This window comes from Alosa pseudoharengus, unplaced genomic scaffold (assembly GCF_046254945.1).
Source record: "Alosa pseudoharengus isolate Yale_2024_CS ecotype anadromous, Long Island Sound unplaced genomic scaffold, YU_APseudo_1.1 YU_APseudo_1.1_scf_5, whole genome shotgun sequence".
In the NCBI taxonomy this organism is placed as follows: domain Eukaryota; kingdom Metazoa; phylum Chordata; class Actinopteri; order Clupeiformes; family Clupeidae; genus Alosa; species Alosa pseudoharengus.
This window is the reverse complement of record NW_027468837.1, coordinates 42,501,666-42,526,603: the sequence shown is the minus strand read 5'-3', so window position 1 is coordinate 42,526,603 and position 24,938 is coordinate 42,501,666. Positions and strand designations below refer to the sequence as shown.

Below are 24,938 nucleotides of genomic sequence, written 5' to 3'. Positions count from 1 at the left end.
GTGTGTGTGAGGTGTAGTAGAGTGTGTGTGTGTGAGAGGTGTAGTAGAGTGTGTGTGTGTGTGTGTGTGTGTATGAATGTGGCTGTTCCCGCGTTTGTTTGTGTGAGGTGTAGTAGAGTGTGTGTGTGTGAAGTGTAGTAGAGTGTGTGTGTGTGTGTGTGTGTGTGTGTGTGTTTGAGGTGTAGTAGAGTGTGTGTGTGTGTGTGTGTGAGGTGTAGTAGAGTGTGTGTGTGTGTGTGTGTTTGTGTGTGTGCGAGGTGTAGTAGAGTGTGTGTGTGTGTGTGTGTTTGTGTGTGTGTGAGGTGTAGTAGAGTGTGTGTGTGAATGCGGCTGTTCTCGTGTTTGACTGATCATCAGTATCAGTATGAATCAGCCCTCTGTCTCTGGGAAAGGTAACCTTGTTACCCATAATGCACTGGGAATAGTGACAGTACCACCAGTGCGAAAGATAACTGTTACCCATGCCAAAATTCTCTGAAAACTATATAAGTTCACATGGACCCGCTAACGTTGCGTTAACACTTGTCGGTTGGTGCGGTGAAGGATCAGGGGTGTTTGCTAACAGAAGTGTTATAGCAAGATTAACAGGTCAACAACTGTGTGCAGGCGGTGAGGGTAGTTAGCGTGCTAACTTGCTAACGCTAAATAGTTGGCTCCCTGCTCATCTCAGACATGGGCCGGCTCAGGCTTGGGCCAGTTTCTTGAATTTCCCCTTGGGGATGAATAAAGTATCTATCTATCTATCTATCAGTCATAGCATGGCTACTGCTAGGGTTACGTGGGACGTAGCGTGGCTAGGGTTACGTGGGGCGTAGCGTGGCTAGGGTTACGTGGGGCGTAGCGTGGCTAGGGTTACGTGGGGCGTAGCTAGGTTACGTGGGGCGTAGCGTGGCTAGGGTTACGTGGGGCGTAGCGTGGCTAGGGTTACGTGGGGCGTAGCTAGGTTACGTGGGGCGTAGCGTGGCTAGGGTTACGTGGGGCGTAACTCGGTCCTCCATCTTCGTTGAAGTTGAGAGCTGTCTTTGCTCATTTACATAACTGCGATTTGATTGGCTGGGGGCTATGAAACACCTGCAACGCAAGTCATCTAGGGTTTGAATTGAATTGAGTAGAGGTGAGAGGAGGAGAGGTGAGAGGAGGAGAGGTGAGAGGAGAGGAGGAGAGGTGAGAGGAGGAGAGGAGAGGAGGAGAGAGGAGAGGAGGACATTAGAGGAGGAGAGGTGAGAGGAGGAGAGGATAGATGAGGAGGAGTGAGAGGAGAAGAGATCAGATGAGAGGAGGAGAGAGGAGAGAAGATATTATTTGGTCTGCAGCACTATTATTGGCACATCTCTATAAATAGGGACTGTTTCTATAATTGTGACGTGTATTGGATGTTGTGGGTGTGTGTGTGTGTGTGTGTGTGTGAAGTGTAGTATTGTGTGTGAAGTGTAGTATTGTGTGTGTGTGTGTGTGCGTTGGATTACTGTGTGTGTGTGTGTGTGTGTGAGGTGTAGTACTGTGTGTGTGTGTGTGTGTGAGAGAGTGAGGTATAGTACTGTGTGTGCGTGTGCGTATGTGTGTGTGCGTATGAGGTGTAGTACTGTGTGTGTGTGTGTGAGGTACTGTGTGTGTGAGAGTGAGGTATAGTACTGTGTGTGTGTGTGTGTGTGTGTGTGTGTGTGATTGTGTGTGTGTGAGAGAGTGAGGTATAGTACTGTGTGTGTGTGTGTGTGTGTGTGTGTGTGTGTGTGTGAGAGAGTAAGGTATAGTACTGTGTGTGTGTGTGTGTGTGAGTGAGGTATAGTACTGTGTGTGTGTGTGTGTGTGTGTGAGAGAGAGAGTGAGGTATAGTACTGTGTGTGTGTGTGTGTGTGTGTGTGTGTGTGTGTGTGTGTGTGAGAGAGAGTGAGGTATAGTACTGTGTGTGTGTGTGTGTGTGTGTGTGAGGTGTATTACTGCATACTGTGTCTGACCTGCAACCCTTCTGTCACTTTTCAACCTTCTATGAGACATTCCCTTCTCAGTCCCCACTGTGTGTGTGTGTGTGTGTGTGTGTGTGTGTCTGTAAAACCATGTATAGCCCAACCAGCCAGTCACAATTCAATGACCCACCAACCGCTATCATCTCAGTGTAGGCATGTAACGATTACCGGTATAATGATAAACCGTGATAAAAATGTTGACGATAATAATTACCGTTTTCATTTCAAATATCATAATTATCACGGTCGATTACCACGGTGTGGAAACCGTGTGTTTAATCCTTCCCAGCTTCATCCGAGCCTGCTTTTGACATACAGTAGGCCTGGTACAATGGAACAAAACTGGTACCCTACTGATTCTGTTGTCTAATTGATGGTTTTAACTGCGATTTGGATTAGGCTACACCTGATTTTAAAAGGCGGAACATTTTCACCGCAAAACTTGCACTGTATCATTTGCACTCTGCGTCTTTTTATGTTCGCGTGCACATTAAATCCATTCCACTCACGTTATCAGAAGAACACAGTAGCCTAAAGTTTTATCTCGAACACTTACTTAGCTCTCACTCAGGGTAGCAATTTCACGGCGGCCACGTCGTTGTCCCTTGCGTTGGCCGTGATGTCCCTTTGAAAATCAGAGGTTTACAGGCCACGGTGGCCTTGGTGCCCTTCTTTCAATATTCTGCTTTGCGTCCTACTAATAGCGATTTTTATAGCATATGGCCTGTCAAAATAATCTTAGCATTCACAGCGCAAATTAATTTAGTCTTTTACGCAGTGGAGAAAGTGACAGCGCAAGAAAGAAAGTGCGTCTAAATCTAAAATAGTGCGCCTATTCTTCTCAGTTAAACTACTTGCGAAGTAGCCTACTCATCACACAGACATCACAAGTATCACATGACCTTTTTCTCAGCTTTTAAACGATATTAGCCACGAATTGCTGTGGTGAACGGTTCGCGAGAAAAGTAAATAATATAATTAAATTTAATCATAAATTCTACTGAAGGTTTTCGTCCATCTCCCTACCCATTCCTCTCGGTGCAATACTTCACCAACCTTTCGTTTAACACGAGACAAACCATATATCAGAATAAACAGCAGACCTTACCGAACACAAAGGTGTAAAGCAGTCCGCTGTACAGTTAGCCGTTCCAGAGTAATCCAGTTTTGAATTTGCAGTAAATTTCGACATGCATGGATGTCTTCAAATTTGGGCTTTAAGTTTTACAATGTGTTTACATTGTTCAACATGAGTTCATAACGGGCCAAATACAAAATAAATGTTACAAATATCGCCTAGATATCGGTTAATCAGAGGACAGCTGACTAAGAGTTTGTGAAAGTAGATTACAAAATGCTAAGCATAGGCTATTGAGTTTCTTAAAGCTGAACTGTGCTTAAATTGTTCAATACATGATTTCATAACAGGCCAAATATAAAATAAATGTTAAAACAGCCTAGATATCTGTAAATATTAGATCAGGGGTCGGCAAATAGTGGCCCGCGGGCCAATTTTGGCCCGCCATCTATTCTAGCTGGCCCGCGAGATGACGTTAATTTGCTGTTTAAATAAAAAATAAAAAAAAAGATTTTTTTTTAACCCCATGTTTTTAAAAAGAAAAAAAGGCCTACAGCAATCCCATCAATTTCAGAACATTTATTGAGGTATAGATGATAGTTCTACTAAAGTGACAAAACAACAGGTGGAACATCCTTGCAGTTATCCATGGCGCACAGGTCGGAACGGTATTGGCACGCGAGTGCGCGTAATCTTGTGCAAAAAACAAAACAAAAGTGTCCTGTCTCCCTCTTCCAGTGGGCAAGGTCAAAAATAGCTTATGTTTAGTTAAATTAATAGGCTTGGCATTAATAAATGCAGGCAGGCTCAACACATACCTCTGCTTCCATTCTTCTTTGTAGGTCCTGCATTCTGAATCAATTTTTCTTTTCAAGGCTTTTGACAACGACATTTTGCATCGATAACTAGCATATAGCAATGTTCAGCTAATCATTTACACGTCATCCAAAAGAATAATATTTGTACACATTAGTTACGGCAAGTTGCTAGGCAAGTCGCCTGTTTCATGAGAGACGACAGGAGATGCAGCAGGCGGCATAAAACAGCGCACATAAGCAAATAAACGTTTTTAATGGAATTAAGGATTATTATTGGAAGTTAGATTAATAATTGAAATAGTAGGCCTATAACACCCCCCCCCCCCCCATTACAAAAGCTATGGCCCGCGATGCCATTGTCTGAAAAAAAATTGGCCCGGGTCCAAACGTAATTGCCGACCCCTGTATTAGATGATCAGATTATTTGCAGTTCTATGTAATATGTCATGTTTCATGTTTTTGTAATGTTTCATACAGTGATGCAGGTCTACTGCAGTGAATGGCTATACAACTTTGATAATTTTTGGCCCCAGCAGTGGCGCAACTGGCTGGGGCACCTGCACCGTACGCCGGCGACCCAGGTTCGATTCCCGCCCCGTGGTCCTTTCCGGATCCCACCCCGACTCTCTCTCCCACTCACTTCCTGTCAATCTCCACTATCCTATCTAATTAAAGGCATAAAAAGCCCAAAAAAAATATATACTAAAAAAAACCTGAACGCACTGTAAACACAGACAGTACAAGAACCGTAAATCAGGAGGATAACGCGGAACCTGAACGCACTGTAAACATAGACAGTACAAGAACCGTAAATCAGGAGGATAACGCGGAACCTCAGCGCACCCTAAACATAGACAGTACAAGAACCGTAAATCAGGAGGATAACGCGGAACCTCAGCGCACCATAATCATAGACAGTACAAGAACCGTAAATCAGGAGGATAACACGGAACCTGAGCGCATGGTAAACAGACAGTAAAAGCGCGGAAGACTGCCCTCGATTTACATGAAAATGGAAGACGATCAGAGAGGTGAGGAAACGAGAGTGGGGCAAAATCGATGGTGTCTTTCCAGCAACTGCCTACGTTGTGTGTGTGTGTGTGTGTGTGTGTGTGTGTGTGTGTGTGTGTGTGTGTGTGTGTGTGTGTGTGTGTGTGTGTGTGTGTGTGTGTGTGTGTGTAGTGTGGCTCACGGGCGCTGACTCACTCCCTGTTGGGTCTGTAATTCCCCCTCTGCTGGCCACTGATGGTACTGCACCCTAAGCCCAGCCTTCAGCAGTCCAGCTCAGCTACTGCTAACTAACATAGACACAGCAGTAGCGGCTACCCTACTACAGTGTCTATGTTAGTTAGCAGTAGCGGCTACCCTACTACAGTGTCTATGTTAGCAGTAGCGGCTACCCTACTACAGTGTCTATGTTAGTTAGCAGTAGCGGCTACCCTACTATAGTGTCTATGTTAGTTAGCAGTAGCAGCTACCCTACTACAGTGCAACATCTAATTCACACTGCTGTAACCTCCTTTCTGTAACGGTTTCATGTCATTGCAAATCTTTAAACAGACGATCTGACGGGTTTTAGAACATTAAATACAACCCGAAACTAAAAAACAGACCAGGCCTCTACTGGAGACCGGCCTTTAACCCAAACCTGTAGCCACGACAGGCGTTTAAAAGAGACAGGCGTCTCTTAGGGACTCGGCGATTATTTGAAGTTTTACGGTAGACACTGTAGTAGGGTAGCCGCTACTGCTAACTAACATAGACACTAGGGGTGTAACGGTACACAGAAGTCACGGTTCGGTTCATACCTCGGTTCGGACATCACGGTTTGGTACGAGTTCGGTACAATGGAGGGAAAAGCAAAACAAAAATGCAGAAAGCTATTTTTTTGTTTATTGTGCATGTCTCAGGCTGTACCACCTAGTGTCATACAGTCTCTCCCCTGAGCGATTTGCAGCCTGAAGTGTGTAAGATGTAAACAGTACAATAAGTACCCAGACTCCATCTGTAACTTGTAAACAAAATAAGACAATCAGCTATAAAACTGAAAATAGGCCTACAGCATCTCTTATTTCTGAAAGTGCAAATTACATAGAATAATAATTTTTAAAAATCCACTTAAGCAAGACCTTCAACATCCGTGTTTAGTTGTATATGGAAGGGTCTACAATTTGCCTCAATATTTTTCAGTGTGTGTACAGTAATAATCTACTAACTGTGAAAATATCACACTATTTTGCTTTCTTTTAAAAAAACGAAATTGCTCCTTTCATTTCATAAACAGACTACAACTAGAAGTCACGTGACTTTACCCTTCAACGTTAACTCACAATAGCATGATTTGTTTATAGATAGATAGATAGATAGATACTTTATTGATCCCCAGGGGAAATTCAAGGTCTCAGTAGCATACAGACATCACACACAACATGCACTTACAGCAGAAATGGCCAACATAAGTATAAGTATAAACATATAACTAAACTCCACTGTACAATAAAGACAGTACAAGATAAGAAAGATAAGAAAACTAACAAAACTAAATACTAAATACACTATATAAATTAAATTAAGAAAGTCCAATGTGCTTGAGGGTGATCAAGCATAAGACGCTTGTAGTGACAGGGCCGGGACTGGTAATGTGCTAAAGGGAGTGAGTGTCATGGTGAAGGTGCAAAAAGTAGTCCAACCATTGTCCTTTAGTTATGTGTGCATGGCAATGTGTTCAAGAGAGTGAGTGTCATGGTGAAGGTGCAAAAAGTAGTCCAACATTAGTCCAACAGTGCAACAGTGCAAGAGTAAGGTCTACAGACCAGCATAAATAATATGGACAAATAGGAGAGTAAAGTAATAATATGGACAAATAGGAGAGTAAAGTTATTACACTTTCTTTTTTACTGTCTATGCACTTAACACTGCCAGTTCCTCATGTGAGAAGTTACAAGTTAAAGGTAATTACCACGCGATTTACATAGCTTTCGGTCATTACGAAATCATTGTAAGCCATAGGTTTTGGCCCTATTTGTATGTGTATCCAAAGGCTGGTGAAGCGCAGGGGAAGTTTTTTTTTTTCCTCGTTTCAGTGATTGGTAGCCTACATCATCTGGGTGATGGCGTCGGATATGTGTAGCATGTTCGATATATTTCCACTCACATAACGTTACCCAACAACTGCTGAACAACTGCTGTTAGTGAATGTGTGTGTGTTGTCTGTATGCTACTGAGACCTTGAATTTCCCCTGGGGATCAATAAAGTATCTATCCATCTGTCTATCTATCTAGGTGTCGCTAACAAACTCTCGTAACTCTCGTATTTAACAGTAGGCTAATTCTGCATTACATTAATTAATCTGCACGCAAGTTTTATGTATTTTTATACCGTGTATTCTCTGTGTAAATTCATGCACCGAACCGTGACGCCCGTACCGTTTCGGTTCAATACGAATACATGTACCGTTACATCCCTAATAGACACTGTAGTAGGGTAGCCGCTACTGCTAACTAACATAGACACTGTAGTAGGGTAGCCGCTTCTGCTAACATAGACACTGTAGTAGGGTAGCCGCTACTGCTAACTAACATAGACACTGTAGTAGGGTAGCCGCTACTGCTAACTAACATAGACACTGTAGTAGGGTAGCCGCTACTGCTAACTAACATAGACACTGTAGTAGGGTAGCCGCTACTGCTAACATAGACACTGTAGTAGGGTAGCCGCTACTGCTAACTAACATAGACACTGTAGTAGGGTAGCCGCTACTGCTAACTAACATAGACACTGTAGTAGGGTAGCCGCTACTGCTAACATAGACACTGTAGTAGGGTAGCCGCTACTGCTAACATAGACACTGTAGTAGGGTAGCCGCTACTGCTAACTAACATAGACACTGTAGTAGGGTAGCCGCTACTGCTAACATAGACACTGTAGTAGGGTAGCCGCTACTGCTAACATAGACACTGTAGTAGGGTAGCCGCTACTGCTAACTAACATAGACACTGTAGTAGGGTAGCCGCTACTGCTAACTAACATAGATACTGTAGTAGGGTAGCCGCTACTGCTAACTAACATAGACACTGTAGTAGGGTAGCCGCTTCTGCTAACATAGAGACTGTAGTAGGGTAGCCGCTACTGCTAACTAACATAGACACTGTAGTAGGGTAGCCGCTACTGCTAACTAACATAGATACTATAGTAGGGTAGCCGCTACTGCTAACTAACATAGACACTGTAGTAGGGTAGCCGCTTCTGCTAACATAGACACTGTAGTAGGGTAGCCGCTACTGCTAACTAACATAGACACTGTAGTAGTATAGCCGCTACTGCTAACATAGACACTGTAGTAGGGTAGCCGCTACTGCTAACTAACATAGACACTGTAGTAGGGTAGCCGCTACTTCTAACATAGACACTGTAGTAGGGTAGCCGCTACTGCTAACATAGACACTGTAGTAGGGTAGCCGCTACTGCTAACATAGGCTAACATAGACACTGTAGTAGGGTAGCCGCTACTGCTAACTAACATAGACACTGTAGTAGGGTAGCCGCTACTGCTAACTAACATAGATACTGTAGTAGGGTAGCCGCTACTGCTAACTAACATAGACACTGTAGTAGGGTAGCCGCTTCTGCTAACATAGACACTGTAGTAGGGTAGCCGCTACTGCTAACTAACATAGATACTGTAGTAGGGTAGCCGCTACTGCTAACTAACATAGACACTGTAGTAGGGTAGCCGCTACTGCTAACTAACATAGATACTGTAGTAGGGTAGCCGCTACTGCTAACATAGACACTGTAGTAGGGTAGCCGCTACTGCTAACTAACATAGACACTGTAGTAGGGTAGCCGCTACTGCTAACTAACATAGACACTGTAGTAGGGTAGGATTAGGGTTAGACACAGTGGTAGGGTTAGGGTTAGACACTGGGTTACAAACACACAGACAACAGGTTAAGAGGACACACACACACACACGGACGGACATCAGGCTAAGAGGACACACACACCCACACACACGGACAACAGGTTAAGAGGACACACACACACGGTCTGTTTTAATTACCAAGTCCATAATCCCAATCCGACATTCTGTTGCACCAGATGTGAGGAAAATGTAGCAAAGAAACATTTGACACAGACAAAGATAAATATTTACTTTATTGCCAACAAATACAAACATTTAACACAAAGATAAATATTTACTGCATGCCAACACAAACAAACATTTAACACAGACAAAGATAAATATTTAGTGCATGCCAACACAAACAAACATTTAACACAAAGATAAATATTTACTGCATGCCAACACAAACAAACATTTAACACAGACAAAGATAAATATTTAGTGCATGCCAACACAAGAGCAGACCTAACAGTAGCCCCCCTACGATGATCGTGTCACGCAAACTTTAATTCTCCCGAACGGAGAAAAGACGGCATTTAAATTCCATTAAACCAATCAGTTCAGATAGATAGATAGATAGATAGATAGATACATACATACATACACACATACACACATACACACACACACACACACACACACACATACATACTTACTTACTTACTTTATTGATCCCAAGGGGAATCTGATTCTGGTCTAATCTGATTCAATGAGCTGGAGCTAAAAGTGTTACTGTCAGACTCAGAGAACGGCTGGATGAAAACTCAATTGTTTAACTCAAGGGGAGGTGGAAAACGAGTGTATTTCCCCAAATGGTGGAATATCCCTTTAATCAGACAACAATTCATTACACTTTGGCTGAAAATGTTGAAGGAAGAAACTAACCCCAAAATATACATGATCACCACAATAAAAGCACCATTCCTTGCTTGCAAGATGAACACTAATTAATGATGATGAGGGGTCTATGCTGCTAAGTGCCATAGGGGGCATATCATCACAGGGACTCAACATACACACACACACTTTCTCTCTGTCTCACTAACACTTTCTCTCTCTCTCTCTGTTTCTCTCTCACACACACCCACACACACATGTGAGCGAGCATGGATTGGACACACACACACACACACACACGCGTGAGCGAGCTTGGGTTGGAAGGCTTTAACCATCACACACACACACACACACACACACACACACACACACACACACACACACACACACACACACACACACACACACACACACTAACCATGTCCTCATGTCCTCTTCTCCTCAGCTTCCTCGACCGCATTGACATCGTCAAGCAGAGTGACTACACCCCCACAGACCAGGTAACCCCAAAACACACACCACACCTCTACAGACCAGGTAACCCCAAAACACACCCCCACAGACCAGGTAACCCCAAAACACCCACACAGACCAGGTAACCCCAAAACACCCACACAGACCAGGTAACCCCAAAACACACCCCCACACCCCCACAGACCAGGTAACCCCAAAACACCCACACAGACCAGGTAACCCCAAAACACACCCCCACAAACCAGGTAACCCCAAAACACCCACACACCTCTACAGACCAGGTAACCCCAAAACACACCCACACAGACCAGGTAACCCCAAAACACACCCCCACAAACCAGGTAACCCCAAAACACACCCCCACACCCCCACAGACCAGGTAACCCCAAAACACACCCACACAGACCAGGTAACCCCAAAACACACCCCCACAAACCAGGTAACCCCAAAACACACCCCCACACCCCCACAGACCAGGTAACCCCAAAACACACCCACACAGACCAGGTAACCCCAAAACACACCCCCACAAACCAGGTAACCCCAAAACACACCCCCACACCCCCACAGACCAGGTAACCCCAAAACACACACCACACCTCTACAGACCAGGTAACCCCAAAACACACCCACACAGACCAGGTAACCCCAAAACACACCCCCACACCTCTACAGACCAGGTAACCCTAAAACACACACCGCAGCCCTTCACAAAGTGAAGTGGGTTCTTGTTATGCAGTGAGTGTGTTTGTTTCTCTGTCAGGACCTTTTGAGATGCAGAGTTCTGACATCTGGGATTTTTGAGACAAGGTTCCAAGTGGACAAGGTCAATTTCCAGTGAGTTCTCTTTTTTTCCTTCCTTTTTTCCTCCTATGTGTGTGTGTGTCTCTGAATGGACAAGGTCAATTTCCAGTGAATTCTCTAGCTTTCTCCTTGAGTGAGTGGACAAGGTCAACTTCCAGCTTTCTCGTGTGAGTGAGTGAGTGAGTGAGTGAGTGAATGAGTGAGGTGAGTGAGTGTGTGTGAGTGAGTGAGTGTGTGAGTGGACAAGGTCAATTTGCAGTGAGCTCTCCTGCTCTTTCCTTCTGTATGGGGACAGACGTATATAGTAGAAGTATATATACTCTTTTGATCCCGTGAGGGAAATTTGGTCTCTGCATTTATCCCAATCCGTGAATTAGTGAAACACACTCAGCACACAGTGAACACACAGTGAGGTGAAGCACACACTAATCCCGGCGCAGTGAGCTGCCTGCAACAACAGCGGCGCTCGGGGAGCAGTGAGGGGTTAGGTGCCTTGCTCGAGGGCACTTCAGCCGTGCCTACTGGTCGGGGTTCGAACCGGCAACCCTCCAGTTACAGGTCCGAAGCGCTTACCAGTAGGCCACGGCAACCCTCCGGTTACAAGTCCGAAGCGCTGACCAGTAGGCCACGGCAACCCTCCGGTTACAAGTCCGAAGCGCTAACCAGTAGGCCACGGCAACCCTCCGGTTACAAGTCCGAAGCGCTGACCAGTAGGCCACGGCTGCCCCACGTGTGACGTGTACACTCTATGATTGGGAGTTAATCAATGCCTATGCTATGGTAGTGTGTCTAGTGTGTGTGTGTGTGTGTGTGTGTGTGTGTGTGTGTGTGTGGATGGTTCCGGTCTCTCATGTGCTCTTGTCTCCCCTGTAGTATGTTTGATGTTGGAGGTCAGAGGGATGAACGCAGGAAGTGGATTCAGTGCTTCAATGGTAAGCTGTGTGTGTGTGCATGCATGTGTGAATGAGGGTGTGTTAAACTAAATGGTACAATATCAATATCTGTTGAATGCGGACACAGTCATCGAGTGAGAGCGTCTTTGGTCCACCTGCCACTATGTGTATATGTGTGTTTGTGTGAGTGTGTGTGTGTCAGGGATGGAAATTAGTATTAGTAAATTAGCCACTCAACTTGTTTACCAGCCACTAGAGATGCAGTATGAAAATGTGATATCATGATTATGATGATGATGAAAACAGCACTCACTGATGCACTTATTCTTACTGTACTCTAATGTTTTTTAAATTGTCCTAATATTGTTGAGAATTGCTCTAAACTTAAACTGTTTACCATGTTGTTAGTCGCTTTGGCTAAAAATGCGTCAGCCAAATGTAATGTAATGTAATGTAATGTAATGATTATAGTAACCAAAATGATCATGGTTATCGGCATTATTGCGATACAATTCAAATGTGATGATTTTTTCTCTAAATCCACCATGTTGGACAAAACTCATAATTGGCCTGTCCTCCAAGCGCAGCAGCTAGTAAGGGCAACAGAACAGCATTCTAATGCCATAGTGTCTTGCCATATTCATATGCCATAGTGTTTTGCCATATTCATATGCCATAGTGTCTTGCCATAAAGGTGGGGTGGGTCCTTCATATGCCATAGTGTCTTGCCATATTCAAATGCCATAGTGTCTGAGCCAAGTGGTGTGGCTCCTGAGGAGTACAGTCACAAATATGTGATTAGAATGTTCGCAATCCGAGAGTTCCATATTATGATGCAACAATTACCCTCAGAGATTTTCCCCATAGACTGTATAAAGAACACTGAAACTATAGATCGTTTGCGTAGAATTTACAAATTAAAAATAAAATGAGTCCAATTTCCAAACGGCTGAAAATGTCCAAGGGGCAAAGATGACCCGCGTGACAACTGCGCACAGCTGTGTCTTCACGATGCAACACCAAAAGTTCTTAATAACTGACCAACCCGGAGAATCCACTGGCAGTCTGGAGAGCACTGGAAGGACAAGACAGTCCGAATTTGTGATGGGCGACCCTGCTGATTATCAGCTCGGTGGTCCTAGACAGTGACCGTTTGTTGTTTCATGGTTGACGCGGTCATCAGAGTTTCTTAGCACTCAATCCAGACTCCAGGCACCGGTAGATGCTAGCATAGCAGCTCGCATGTCAGTCGCAGCTCGGTGGTCGTGGCAGCTGCAGATCTCTTGCAGATTGAGGCACCCTTGCTGAGCAATCCCTCCGTCCAGACATTGGATGTGCAGCGTCACGGATGGATGAGGGACTTCAGAGACATAAGGCAGGCTAGCCAAGGCGCTCATCAGCCCAATGGAAGCTGGTTAACGTTAACGTTAACTTGACGTTGATGGTGTCAGCCGAGTTTGATCAGAAAAAAGGACTAAGAATAATACAAAAACGATCGAAAATAACATAAATAAAGAGTGATTACATTTAACTTGAAAAATAAATACAAAAAATGAACAGAACATTACATAAAATTACGAACATTACATAAATACAAACAAAAACATGATGCCAGACGGAGCGGCGTGTCTCGCCAGCGTCCCCGTAACCTAGCAAATTTAAAGGTCCAGTATGTAGGAAATAATGGAAAATAAACTTTAACCATTCCAAAAATTATCACCATATGTTGTCAGAGAGTAAGGAAACACGATGAATTGAAGTAATGGCTTATTTGACAACATTACTCTAACCCATAAAACCCCGTAAAACCCATGAAAAAAAATGAGTTACGGGGCGGAATCTCTTGGAATTTTCGTTTATGTTTTGAACGATTAATTCTAGAATAGCTTATTAATAATGGGCTAGCGCGTCCTCCTATTTGGGTTGCCAAATTAGCAAAGGCCAACTGTCAACAGCTGTAAGTTGTAGTCATGAACGCCTACGAGAAATTAAAACGAGAAACAAAGAAAAGAAAAAAAAGAAACAAATTAAGTGGACATCGGAGGAGCTTCCTGAGATGGTGACGTCTTCCTCAAACGAAGAATATCAAGTCTGACACAGAGCTGGCCATATTTCTCCACAACAGGTAGCCTAGCCTAAGCTAAACTTAATCTGCATCGCTAACTTCAGCTAAATATGTTACGTTGGTTAGAGAGGTATTTTTTGTTTTCACTGTTTCCGTAATGTGTAGCTGGGTCATGGTTGGAGAAACGTTAAAGCAGCTGCAGGTCAACAAACGTTAGCTAAGTCTTCATTACATCTGGCAACCCAGAAGAGACTCGCGTCTGGTAGTCTTGAGAACGTTCACCAGTGTTTTGATTTTGGCCTGCAGAACGTTCGGTAACAATCCTACAAATCGCACCTTTAAGCACATCTTTAAGAAACTTAAAAAGATGCTTAGCATTTTGTGAAAATAAATCAATAAGGCTACATTGACAAGCTTTTAGCCATGAGCTGTATATCCTCTGATTTTAATATTTACAGTTATATAGGTGATATTTTTAACATTTATTTTGTATTTGGCCTTTTATGAAATCATGTATTGAACAAAAGCCCAAAGTTAGAGACCATGTACAAATTTGCTATAATTTCAAAACCGGATTACTCTGGATCGGCTAATTGTACAGAAGAATGCTTTAGACACCTTTGTGTTCAGTAAAGTCTGCTGTTTATTCTGATATACGGGTTTTACTGTGTTACGTGAAGAGTTCATGAGATATTCCACCACGACGAATGGGTGTGGAGATGTGTATCTGTCTGTGTGCCTCAGGTCTAAATAGCAGCATGTCTGCCTCAGGTCTAAATAGCAGCGTGTCATATAGTTTTCCGTGAAGGTGTAGTGGGCCGGATTAAAATATTAGCTATGCAGAGAACTATTCTGCCGCACTAAGGCAAAAGGTCGTAACTTCAATTTTGGCGAAAATTAGTTTTTGTCATTATTAGGACAATTAACATAAGTTTTATCATGTAGACAAACATCAAGTTTCAATTCGGTTGTTTTTTCGGAGAAATAAGATGATGTTTTTGCTGTAACTTCAAAAAGTCATGGGGACACTGTGGCAGAAGCCCGTAACATCAGATACGGCTTTATGCCTTCCTTTCACGCTGCTACTGAACACTCGATTGAAGTTACGGTGCGAAGTTACAGCAAGCTGCCTTCTGACCGACCATCAACGAGAAGTTGTATTGTTGGCTGGACTTATGTCTAGGCTATGCATTATTCAATTAAATCACCTCAGACACACACTAACTTCAATAAAGTGTATACAGTAGCCTACATGTTTTGCAGTGCTTGCTTTTTGTTAGATTGATGGCTTTGAAACGTAGCCTTGTGCCAAGATCAAGGAATGACATGCTGGTGCATTAAAGATGGGCTAATCTTGATAGCCTAGCCTAACTTAAAAGCCTAAAGTCAACAACATATTCAGTAACAAGCGGTGCATTAGAGCATGGCTTGTAACCTAGGATATCTTAATTCACATCACAGCCCGTAATACAAGGCTACATGTCAACTGGAAAAAAAAATGCTTCTCATAGGCTAGGTCTCGCCTGCAAATGATAGTCACTGACTGAAAACTACGCGAGTTTGTTGGAGCCGCAATGACACATCTTCCACACACACACCAGCAGCAGGAATGTCGTAATGTAGAGCCTACCTTTTGTTGAACCCTGGTTAAAATCCATACCAAACAACCAACGAGAAAATAAATCCATTAAATCTGCCACAAGTTTTTAAAACTTGCTGCCGGCTAGTCAAAACTCCCAAGTTCTTGCAGGCTGTCAGTTCTATCTATGCAATCCTAAAGTTTAGTGTAGCTGTGGGTTAGTGGGGAAATTAAAGCTAGCAGGCAGCTTTAAATTGCAGTAATATAAAATGACCAAATAAAGGCAACCAATCACATCCTAATCTACCTAATTTGTGTGGGAGAACTTTGTTTTATCATCTGCATCTGCAAGTTTCCATTCTATCCAGGAAAATGTATAGGCCTATAGTGTTTAATCATGATTTTTAAAAAGTACTACACGCATAATCAAAATGTATTCCTGATATGATAATATCATTATATATTTATATATATATCATAATATAATATTTTTAATTAGGCTGTTAATTAATTTGACATTATTGTTTATTATTGATATTCTCCTTAATGTAGTCTTAGCATATCATTGTTTTTATATTATTGATTGAATTGACATTATTGTTTTATTATTGCCTTTCCCCTTTTTTACATTGCTTTTTTTATTAGGCTATTGATTGAATTGATATTATTGTGTACTACCACTATTCTCCTTACTATATTTGACCTACATTTTAATCTGTTCCCTGTTCAATTTTAAATATTATTATGTTTTTTTGTATTTATGTGTCGCTTTGGACAAAGGCGTATGCTAAATCCATAACCATAACCATAACCATAATAATGCAATTTATGATAGTAATGCAAATACTGCAAGTAAAATCCCAAGAAATAACTTCTTATGTTTTCACTGAAACTTTTCAATAGACATTAAGATGCTACAATGGGATGATTCTGAAATATTTTTGCTGTTCTAGGCTGGTTATCGAAATAAACAAGCCAATGAGTCTAAATAAGTGCCTCATATCCAAACAGAAAAATATGCTTTATATATATTAAAACATCAAAACACTCTCATTCTTAATTCTGACATTTGTTAGAAGTGACTGTATGTGTGGTACTAGTATGAGTATGAAATACAGAAAAAAATGAAAAATCTATAATTTTCATATGATGTTAAAAAATGTGAAGCCATTTTATCATAGTGAGTCCAATAGGGTTACTATTGCTTACATTTTAAGTGAAAGTTATCATAACTTCTATTTTATAGCACAGTGTTAAGGTATTTTGCCTTAGTATGACCGATTGTCATTTTGTGGGCAATACTAAGGCAGAATACAGTAACAGTAAAGAGTTTTTTTTGTAGATGGATTAATACAGGTATACACTACAAAATGTGAAAATTACAATATTATAACTATTACTCAATTGTCAGGACATTAAGATAACTTTAAAGGCATTTTTCTCAGTTTCACACTCTGGTGAGTTAAGGTCTTTTGCCTTAGGGCAGTATTGGCATGACAATTTTAGCCTGTGAAGATATAATGCAGATCTCGCTGGGTTTGGGCTGTGTGTATGCAGTCATCCTGAACTAGGCGTAGCAGTGGCACATGAAAGCATAGCGCCAGTTTCTTAACAGTAGCGCCAGAAAGTGCAGCGCTGCGCCAGTGCCAATGCTGCGGATGGCGGCTCACTGGTAACTTCAAATCAGCGTGATTTACTCTTAAAGGCTGGTAACGTTACATGATCCCTACAGACACTTTCTTATGTTTAACCGTCAATGCTTATGAAAATTTGACCGGATCTGACTATATTTGTGGTATGCTAGCTCTGTTTATTTACCCGCCACAGTGGCTGGTAAGTTGACCAAATTCACCCTCCAGTACACAAATTCACCCGCTTTTGGCAGGTGGCGGGTGCTGATTTCCATCCCTGGTCACAACCCTTCTGGTGGGAATGAAATTCGAAATATTTGAAATAAGGTCCACGGACTGTAAGCGCAAGGGCGGGACTTGTAGCGGAGCTTATAGTTTTTAATGTTAGCTTGTAGTTTTTAATGTTAGCTTGTAGTTTTTAATGTTAGCTTGTAGTTTTTAATGTTAGCTTGTAGTTTTTAACGTTAGCTTGTAGTTTTTAATGTTAGCTTGTAGTTTTTAACGTTAGCATTTGAACACTTCCTGGTTCCCAAGACAAAATATACAGCCATATTGCCAAAAAAACATCTGAATTATACTATCCAACAGCCATATTGCCAAAAAACATCTGAATTATACTGACCAACAGAAAGTGGCTATGAAACCCTTCTGTAACCGATATGTTAAGTTAGCTGCGTGATTGTTGTGAGAAAACTTGTGATCCTCAATTGCTAACTAGGGTTAGCTTCTGCTGGCCTTGTGATGTAATTAGCTTTTTTACTGGTGGTAGAGACATAGCAACATAGTCATATTTTAGAGATGTTATGGGTCTAAAGTCAACACGAAGACAACGTATGCTTATGATTTCCCAAAAATCCATTCATTTTCTCATAGGAGGAATTTTTCAGCAGTGAGGGGTTAGGTGCCTTGCTCAAGGGCACTTCAGCCGTTTCTACTGGTCGGGGTTCGAACAGGCAACCCTCCAGTTACAAGTCCGAAGCCCTTACCAGTAGGCCACAGCTGCCCCCCAAATATGGTGTAGCATATAATGCTAAACGTTATACAAATAAAAAACTTGTTTAAGGTATAAGGTAAAACAAATAAAAGTCAGTGTAGGGTACAATTCTAATTGTAAACAAATAAAAGTCAGTGTAGCGTAGAATGCTAATCGTAAGACAAATAAAAGTCAGTGTAGCCCGAATTTAATCCCGGCCACAAAATTTGAGGTCAGGCAATTCGGCCCGGCAGAGAACTGATCGTACCAATCAAATCGTCAGGGCCGGCTCTATATGTTGATGGACAGATGAGCAACAGTGCACAGCCTATCCTGTCACCTGAGCTTCGGTTGGTTTCGTTTACAACTAAAAAGGCTTTTGCAGAGAAGCTAGACAATACATTTTGCTATCACGTCTGTTGTACAAGATACAAACTGATCAAACTGATCAACATCTTGGACAATGAGTGTCACCCACTCCACAGCACTATTGTTAAGCAGAAGAGCCTGATCAGCTGGAGACTTTTCTCACTTCCTTGCACAACAGACAGACTGAGGAAGTAATTTGTCCCCAGGGCCATTGAACTGTTCAATGCTTCACTTAAGGCAGTGGTTCTCAAACTTTTTCTTTCATTCCCCACTTTGATCAAGGGGGCATTCTCGAGCCCCATCTGTCCCCCATCGCTCTAAGAAAGTGGTAGGTCAAGCTTAAAATTGTCAAATTTATTGAAATAAATATATCCTCTTCAACAGAGTTAAAATCAGCTGGTGCTGCAGATATAATAATAAATAAATACATAACACACATATTTCAGTTTTCCAGCAACATATTAGGAAGCATAGGCCATTTTACAGCATTGTACAATATATTCAATGAAATACCAACATGCTGCATTAAATGGATCCATAACCCAGTCATACTGAGCACTGCTGGTTGGGAAATATTTTTGAAATAAACTTTGCAGGGATGTAATGTAGGCCTACTGTTTAATACATGGGATCACAAGAGTGCCTTCCAATCAGACATTTCAGCCTAGGCTATGTATTTTTCAGCTTTGTAACTTTTATACTTTTTAAACTATTAATTCAAAACTAGTCAAAATTTCCCCATAGACTTAACATGAGCTGATGACATCACAATAGAGACGTTAAGCAATTAGAATCCTATGCCAGGTGTTCCGGCCACCTTGATCAACTGCCAGTCTCTAGCTTTAAGCATACAAACTGCCTCTATTAAGACTACGCATCCTGTTCAACTGCTTCCTCTGCCAAAAACGGTTTCAAAATAAAAGTCCTCACTACAATATTTCAATGTTAAACAATTTAACCCTTTAAACTACTGAACTTTTTAAACTGTTCAGCCATTGTAACTGTTACTTGTCATCAACTATGACTCCTACCCACTGTAGCTAGTTAGCATGGTTAGCATAGTTATAGCATGTTAGCATTGATAACATTGTTAGCATTTTTAGCAAAACTGCTAAAAATGATTAGCTAAGTTAGCTAAGTAACATGGTTACCATAGTTAGCATGTTAGCATTGTTAACATTGTTAACATTTTTAGCAAAACTGCTAAAAATAATTAGCTAAGTTAGCTAAGTAACATGGTTAGCATGTTAACATTGTTAGCATGCTAGTTAGCATAGCTACTAAAAATGATTAGCTAGGTTAGCTAAGTCACATGGTTAGCATAGTTAGCATGTTAGCATTGCTAACATTTTAGTTAGCATAGTTAGCATAACTACTAAAAATGATTATCTAGGTTAGCTAAGTCACATGTTAGCATAGTTAACATGTTAGCATTGTTAACATTTTAGTTAGCATAGTTAGCATAGCTACTAAAATGATTAGCTAGGTTAGCTAAGTCACATGGTTGGCATAGTTAGCATGTTAGCATTGTTAATTAGCATTAGCTAAGTCACATGTTAGCATAGTTAACATGCTAGTTAGCTAATGTTTTCATTTTTAGTAGTTATGCTAAGTTAACTAAGTTAAGTAACTTGGTTAGAATTATTATATTTGTTAACATAGTTAGCATAACTACTAGAAAACATTAGAGCCATTCCAACTGTCAGTTCGTCAACTATCTACCTAAATAATTTAACCATATAAACTACCCACCTATTTAACTGTTCAGTCATTCCAACTATATTAAACCTCATCTACCTAGCAACCAATATAGTTTGTTTTTACTCTGCATATTTTACATCATATTTTTTGCATTTTCATGCACTGTATTTCCTTCAGGAAATGCTTTTCTAGTTACTTTTTCTGATGTTAGTGAATTTGTGTGTGTTGTCTGTATGCTACTGAGACCTTGAATTTCCCCTGGGGATCAATAAAGTATCTATCTATCTATCTATCTATCTAGATACTGACCCAACAACTTTAAAAACAAACATAAAACAGTGATAAAGGCATTTGTCGGGAAGAAGGATGTTTTGGTATTTCTCCCTACAGGATTCGAGCTAGATTATTTTGTTGCGCTGATTGGTTAGTTCGATCCAATTGTGCAGATAAATTTTCCCCCTATATCGGTTGAAACACGCCCCAATAATCATGTCCTAATGCCGAAGCTCCAGACATATATTCTGAAAAGAATTGAGTTCTGGCTACGTCAGCCTAGCGTACAATGCTTATCGGAAGACAAATAAAAGTCAGTGTAGCGTAGCATGCTAATCATAAGGCTGTGGAACAGATCGGCCTTTTTTTTCCTATCACACATCCGTGTTCCCCCAGGTCTGCTACGCACTAGGTTTTAATCCCAAATGTTGCCGTATGGGTAAAATGTTTAACTATAGTTGGGTTTAATCCCAAATGTTGCCGTATGGGTAAGATGTTTACATATAGTTGGGTTTAATCCCAAATGTTGCCGTATGGGTAAGATGTTTACCTATAGTTGGGTTTCTCCCAAATGTTGCCGTATGGGTAAGATGTTTACCTCTAGTTGGGTTTAATCCCAAATGTTGCCGTATGGGTAACATGTTTACCTATAGTTGGGTTTCTCCCAAATGTTGCCGTATGGGTAAGATGTTTACCTATAGTTGGGTTTAATCCCAAATGTTGCCATATGGGTAAGAGCATCTATATAAAGGAGTCAGGTTGTGATGCAGCAGAGTGAGTAACGGCTGGTTGTGATGCAGCAGAGTGAGTAACAGCTGGTTGTGATGCAGCAGAGTGAGTAACAGCTGGTTGTGATGTAGTGGAGTAACAGCTGGTTGTGATGCAGCAGAGTGAGTAACAGCTGGTTGTGATGTAGTGGAGTAACAGCTGGTTGTGATGCAGCAGAGTGAGTAACAGCTGGTTGTGATGTAGTGGAGTAACAGCTGGTTGTGATGCAGCAGAGTGAGTAACAGCTGGTTGTGATGTAGTGGAGTAACGGCTGGTTGTGATGCAGCAGAGTGAGTAACAGCTGGTTGTGATGCAGCAGAGTGAGTAACAGCTGGTTGTGATGCAGCACAGTGAGTAACAGCTGGTTGTGATGTAGTGGAGTAACAGCTGGTTGTGATGCAGCAGAGTGAGTAACAGCTGGTTGTGATGTAGTGGAGTAACAGCTGGTTGTGATGCAGCAGAGTGAGTAACAGCTGGTTGTGATGTAGTGGAGTAACAGCTGGTTGTGATGCAGCAGAGTGAGTAACAGCTGGTTGTGATGCAGTGGAGTAACAGCTGGTTGTGATGCAGATGATGTGATTCTTCAGAGCACTATTTTTACAACCGCTGCTGTCTGTACCACGTCCATTACGGACACTATCATCACTATTACCACTGCAACCTCCAGCTTTGTTGGGCAGAGGGTCGAAATAAGCATGGTATGCTTAGTGGACACTGACGCAAAGGCGCACCTCCATTCACAGACGCACCGTGACTTATCACTGTCAATAGACGATCGATCGTATTCTCCAAAAGGCAAATATTCTTTCAACATTTGGTGTATTTCTGCTTCAATTTGTGCAAAACTATGGCCTGCATTACTTTCGCGTTATAGAGGAAATGCACGTGTGTTTCTCGCGTACTTCCTAAAAACTTTCACAAACAAACATGAGCTTCAATCGAAGCTCTGGGTGTCTGCCAACTAGTGGTAAAGAGTACAAATTAGATTTTACACTGTACTCGAGTCTATCGTCTGTTTTATTCAGTAATGACGCTTGTCGCAATATTGTGACTTGGGCGGTTAGAGGGTTAATTATTGTCGAGGACAATTTTCTGTTGGAATTAGATCCACTTTATTTTTATTTATTTGTTTATTTAAATTGTGGGAAAGAAAACCCCTTTGAAACTTCAGTTGCTACGGTGACCTGTCCTTCCATCCCATAACAGTGGCCTGCGCTGGCGGTGCCACAGAGGCGATCAGAGTAATGGGCAGGAAATGTAGGCTTGTTGAATAACCCCCAGATTCTTTCTTGTGTGTGTGTGTGTGTGTGTGCGTGCAGACGTGACGGCCATCATATTTGTGGTGGCCAGTAGCAGTTACAACATGGTAATTCGGGAGGACAATCAGACCAACCGCCTGCAGGAGGCGCTCAACCTCTTCAAGAACATCTGGAACAACAGGTGAGGGGGGGGGCAGGTGGGACAATAGGTGAGGGGGAGGGGCAGGTGGGACAGCGGATGGTGGGGGGGGTTATGGAAGTCTCACATCTCTTTCTCTCTCCATCCATCCCTCCCTCTCTCCCTTCATCACTCCAGGTGGCTTCGGACCATCTCAGTAATTCTCTTCCTGAACAAACAGGACCTGTTGGCAGAAAAAGTTCTAGCAGGGAAATCCAAAATTGAGGACTACTTCCCTGAGTTTGCGCGCTACACCACGCCTGACGATGGTGAGACCACACACACACACACACACACACACACACACACACACACACACACACACACACACTTTCTCACTGTTCAACTTTCCGGTCATCTCCGCAACAGGGTTCCCGCGGATCCTTAAAAAGTCTGAAATACAACTTTCGGTTTTTAAGGCCTAAAAAGGTCTTAAATTGTCTGGGATGTCTTGAATTTTCGGAAGGGAGGTATTAAATTTGCGTATGGGACTGACAGCGAGTGAGTGCAAGAGAGCAAAATGTCTCCATCCGGTTTTGTGTATTTAAAACGCAATTGTATAAGTGACTAAGGCTTCGGGAGGAAGTGTAGTGGTTGCAGAGTGAAGATGTTTTTCACGGGTTTTGTTAAAGGTGTGAAAACGGTAATAATACAGTATAAATATGCCTGACGTGTAGAGCAGGGGTCCCCAACCTTTTATGTACCATGGACCGGTTTGTTTCCTATTTTTTTTTCACGGACCGGCGGGGGGGGGTGGTCGGGGGTTCCATGTTCCATATGTGTTGTGCATGCATTACTTGAAAAGAACTAGCTCCAGTTATGTATGAACAGTGAAGGTAACAATCTCTTAAACATGTGAAAAACGTGAACTTGAAGAAGTGAAAATTTAACAATATGAACTATGAATATTGAACAACTTGACGCTACATATATAAGTGTGAACATGCTTAACAAAATATGGGAACAAAACATGGGAACTAAACGTGCATTACGAATATAATCAGTGGGAGCCCTGTGCTTGTTTCCCTGCAACAAGAGGTTCCATCTGGGGGTGATGGAAGACAGTGACACCCTCAGTGTGTTTGAAGTGTCCAGTCAATTGCGCAATTTGGTCTTAGTTGCAGTCATTGCCGAAAACCCGGCCTAGCATAGATACGTGGTGGGAAATGGTAGCAACTTTTTCAGCGCTTTTACGGCTATCTCGGGATATTCTGCTATGGTTTTGATCTAAAAACCCGCCAGAGAGGGTTTCCTCATACACACTCTTAAGACCACCGTCATTTGCAATTTCGATCAACTGCTCTTCCTCCTGCGCTGACAATTAGGACTATTCGGGATATTGACAAATGGGTTGCGGACCCACTCATTGGTTTGCCATGGATCTTTGGAGGATGGGAAGTAACGCTCAAACTCATTTGAAAGCGCAACAAGGTGATCGCGCACCAGCTGCGAGAGAAAGGGCCCTGCCTCAGTTTCTCCCAAAACCCCCACTACTGTTTGGAACATATCAAATACACCCCGGTCCACTCGTTGTCCCCACAAATCAAGCTTGGCTTTAAATGCAGCGACTTTATCTGCCAGTTTAAAGACAGTCGTCATTCTCCCCTGGAGTGACAGGTTGAGGTCATTAAGCAAACCGAATATGTCACACAGGTAAGCGAGTTTTGACACCCAGTCCTCATCACTAAAATGTGCAGCTAACGGTGACTTTTTTTCTGTAAGAAATCTCTGCAGCGGCTCACGCAACTCAAACACTCTGGCCAGTGACCTGCTAAAGATGATTATTTTTTGTTGCTCATTCTAGCAGTTTAGCTAACTTCGTGTGACACTACCGTTCGCTAAGAAGGTGAAGTGAGCTGACCTGAGGCTGCGCAGCGCTGAAGGCAATATGTAAAAGTGTTGAAGGCGGGACAGACAGACGTAAGAAAATAGACCTTGCAAAATGCGTGCAATCAAACAACTGCATATAGGCCTATGCCATGTAAAGACGTGACATTATTGAGAATTAAATTTAATTTAGTTTGCATGCATTTTTTTAAAACTCATGTCGTAGGCTACGGTCCGGTTAGGAATGTCCCGCGGCCCGGTACCGGTCCGCGGCCCGGTGGTTGGGGACCGCTGGTGTAGAGGCCTGAGAGATATGCAGGTAGTCTACGTGAGCGGTAGAATGAGCAGGAGAAAGAGTTGGTAAGCCAGTTAGCGATAGGTTGGCCATATGTTCGAATTTAGGCCGGACATATGGATTTTAAAAGCCCTGTCCGGCATCCGGCGCAGCCTCAAGCTGGACGCTCACTTGTCCTCCTTTTTGGAGTTGCGCTTGGCATCTAGAATCTTTGCTCGGACGCAGCATCGTTTCACAAACTATGG

General features: G+C 42.3%; 1 protein-coding gene and 1 long non-coding RNA gene across 4 annotated transcripts in view; both read left to right on the top strand.

The window, feature by feature from the left end:
- Window positions 1-24,938, top strand: part of gnas (GNAS complex locus) — a 73,791-nt gene that overhangs the window by 43,241 nt on the left and 5,612 nt on the right. For 2 of the 3 annotated variants that reach the window (XM_076268424.1, XM_076268423.1), the window contains 5 exons: window positions 10,050-10,104; window positions 10,842-10,915; window positions 11,756-11,814; window positions 22,454-22,574; window positions 22,710-22,840. In XM_076268424.1, coding sequence (XP_076124539.1) covers window positions 10,050-10,104; window positions 10,842-10,915; window positions 11,756-11,814; window positions 22,454-22,574; window positions 22,710-22,840 — 440 coding nt within the window. Of the gene's footprint in view, window positions 1-10,049; window positions 10,105-10,841; window positions 10,916-10,978; window positions 10,991-11,755; window positions 11,815-22,453; window positions 22,575-22,709; window positions 22,841-24,938 lie in introns of those variants that run through there. The other variant, XM_076268425.1, reaches the window with a different exon arrangement.
- Window positions 643-1,123, top strand: LOC143104098 (uncharacterized). Its single transcript, XR_012982999.1, has 3 exons — window positions 643-773; window positions 872-897; window positions 944-1,123. It is a non-coding gene; the product is annotated as an uncharacterized LOC143104098 (long non-coding RNA).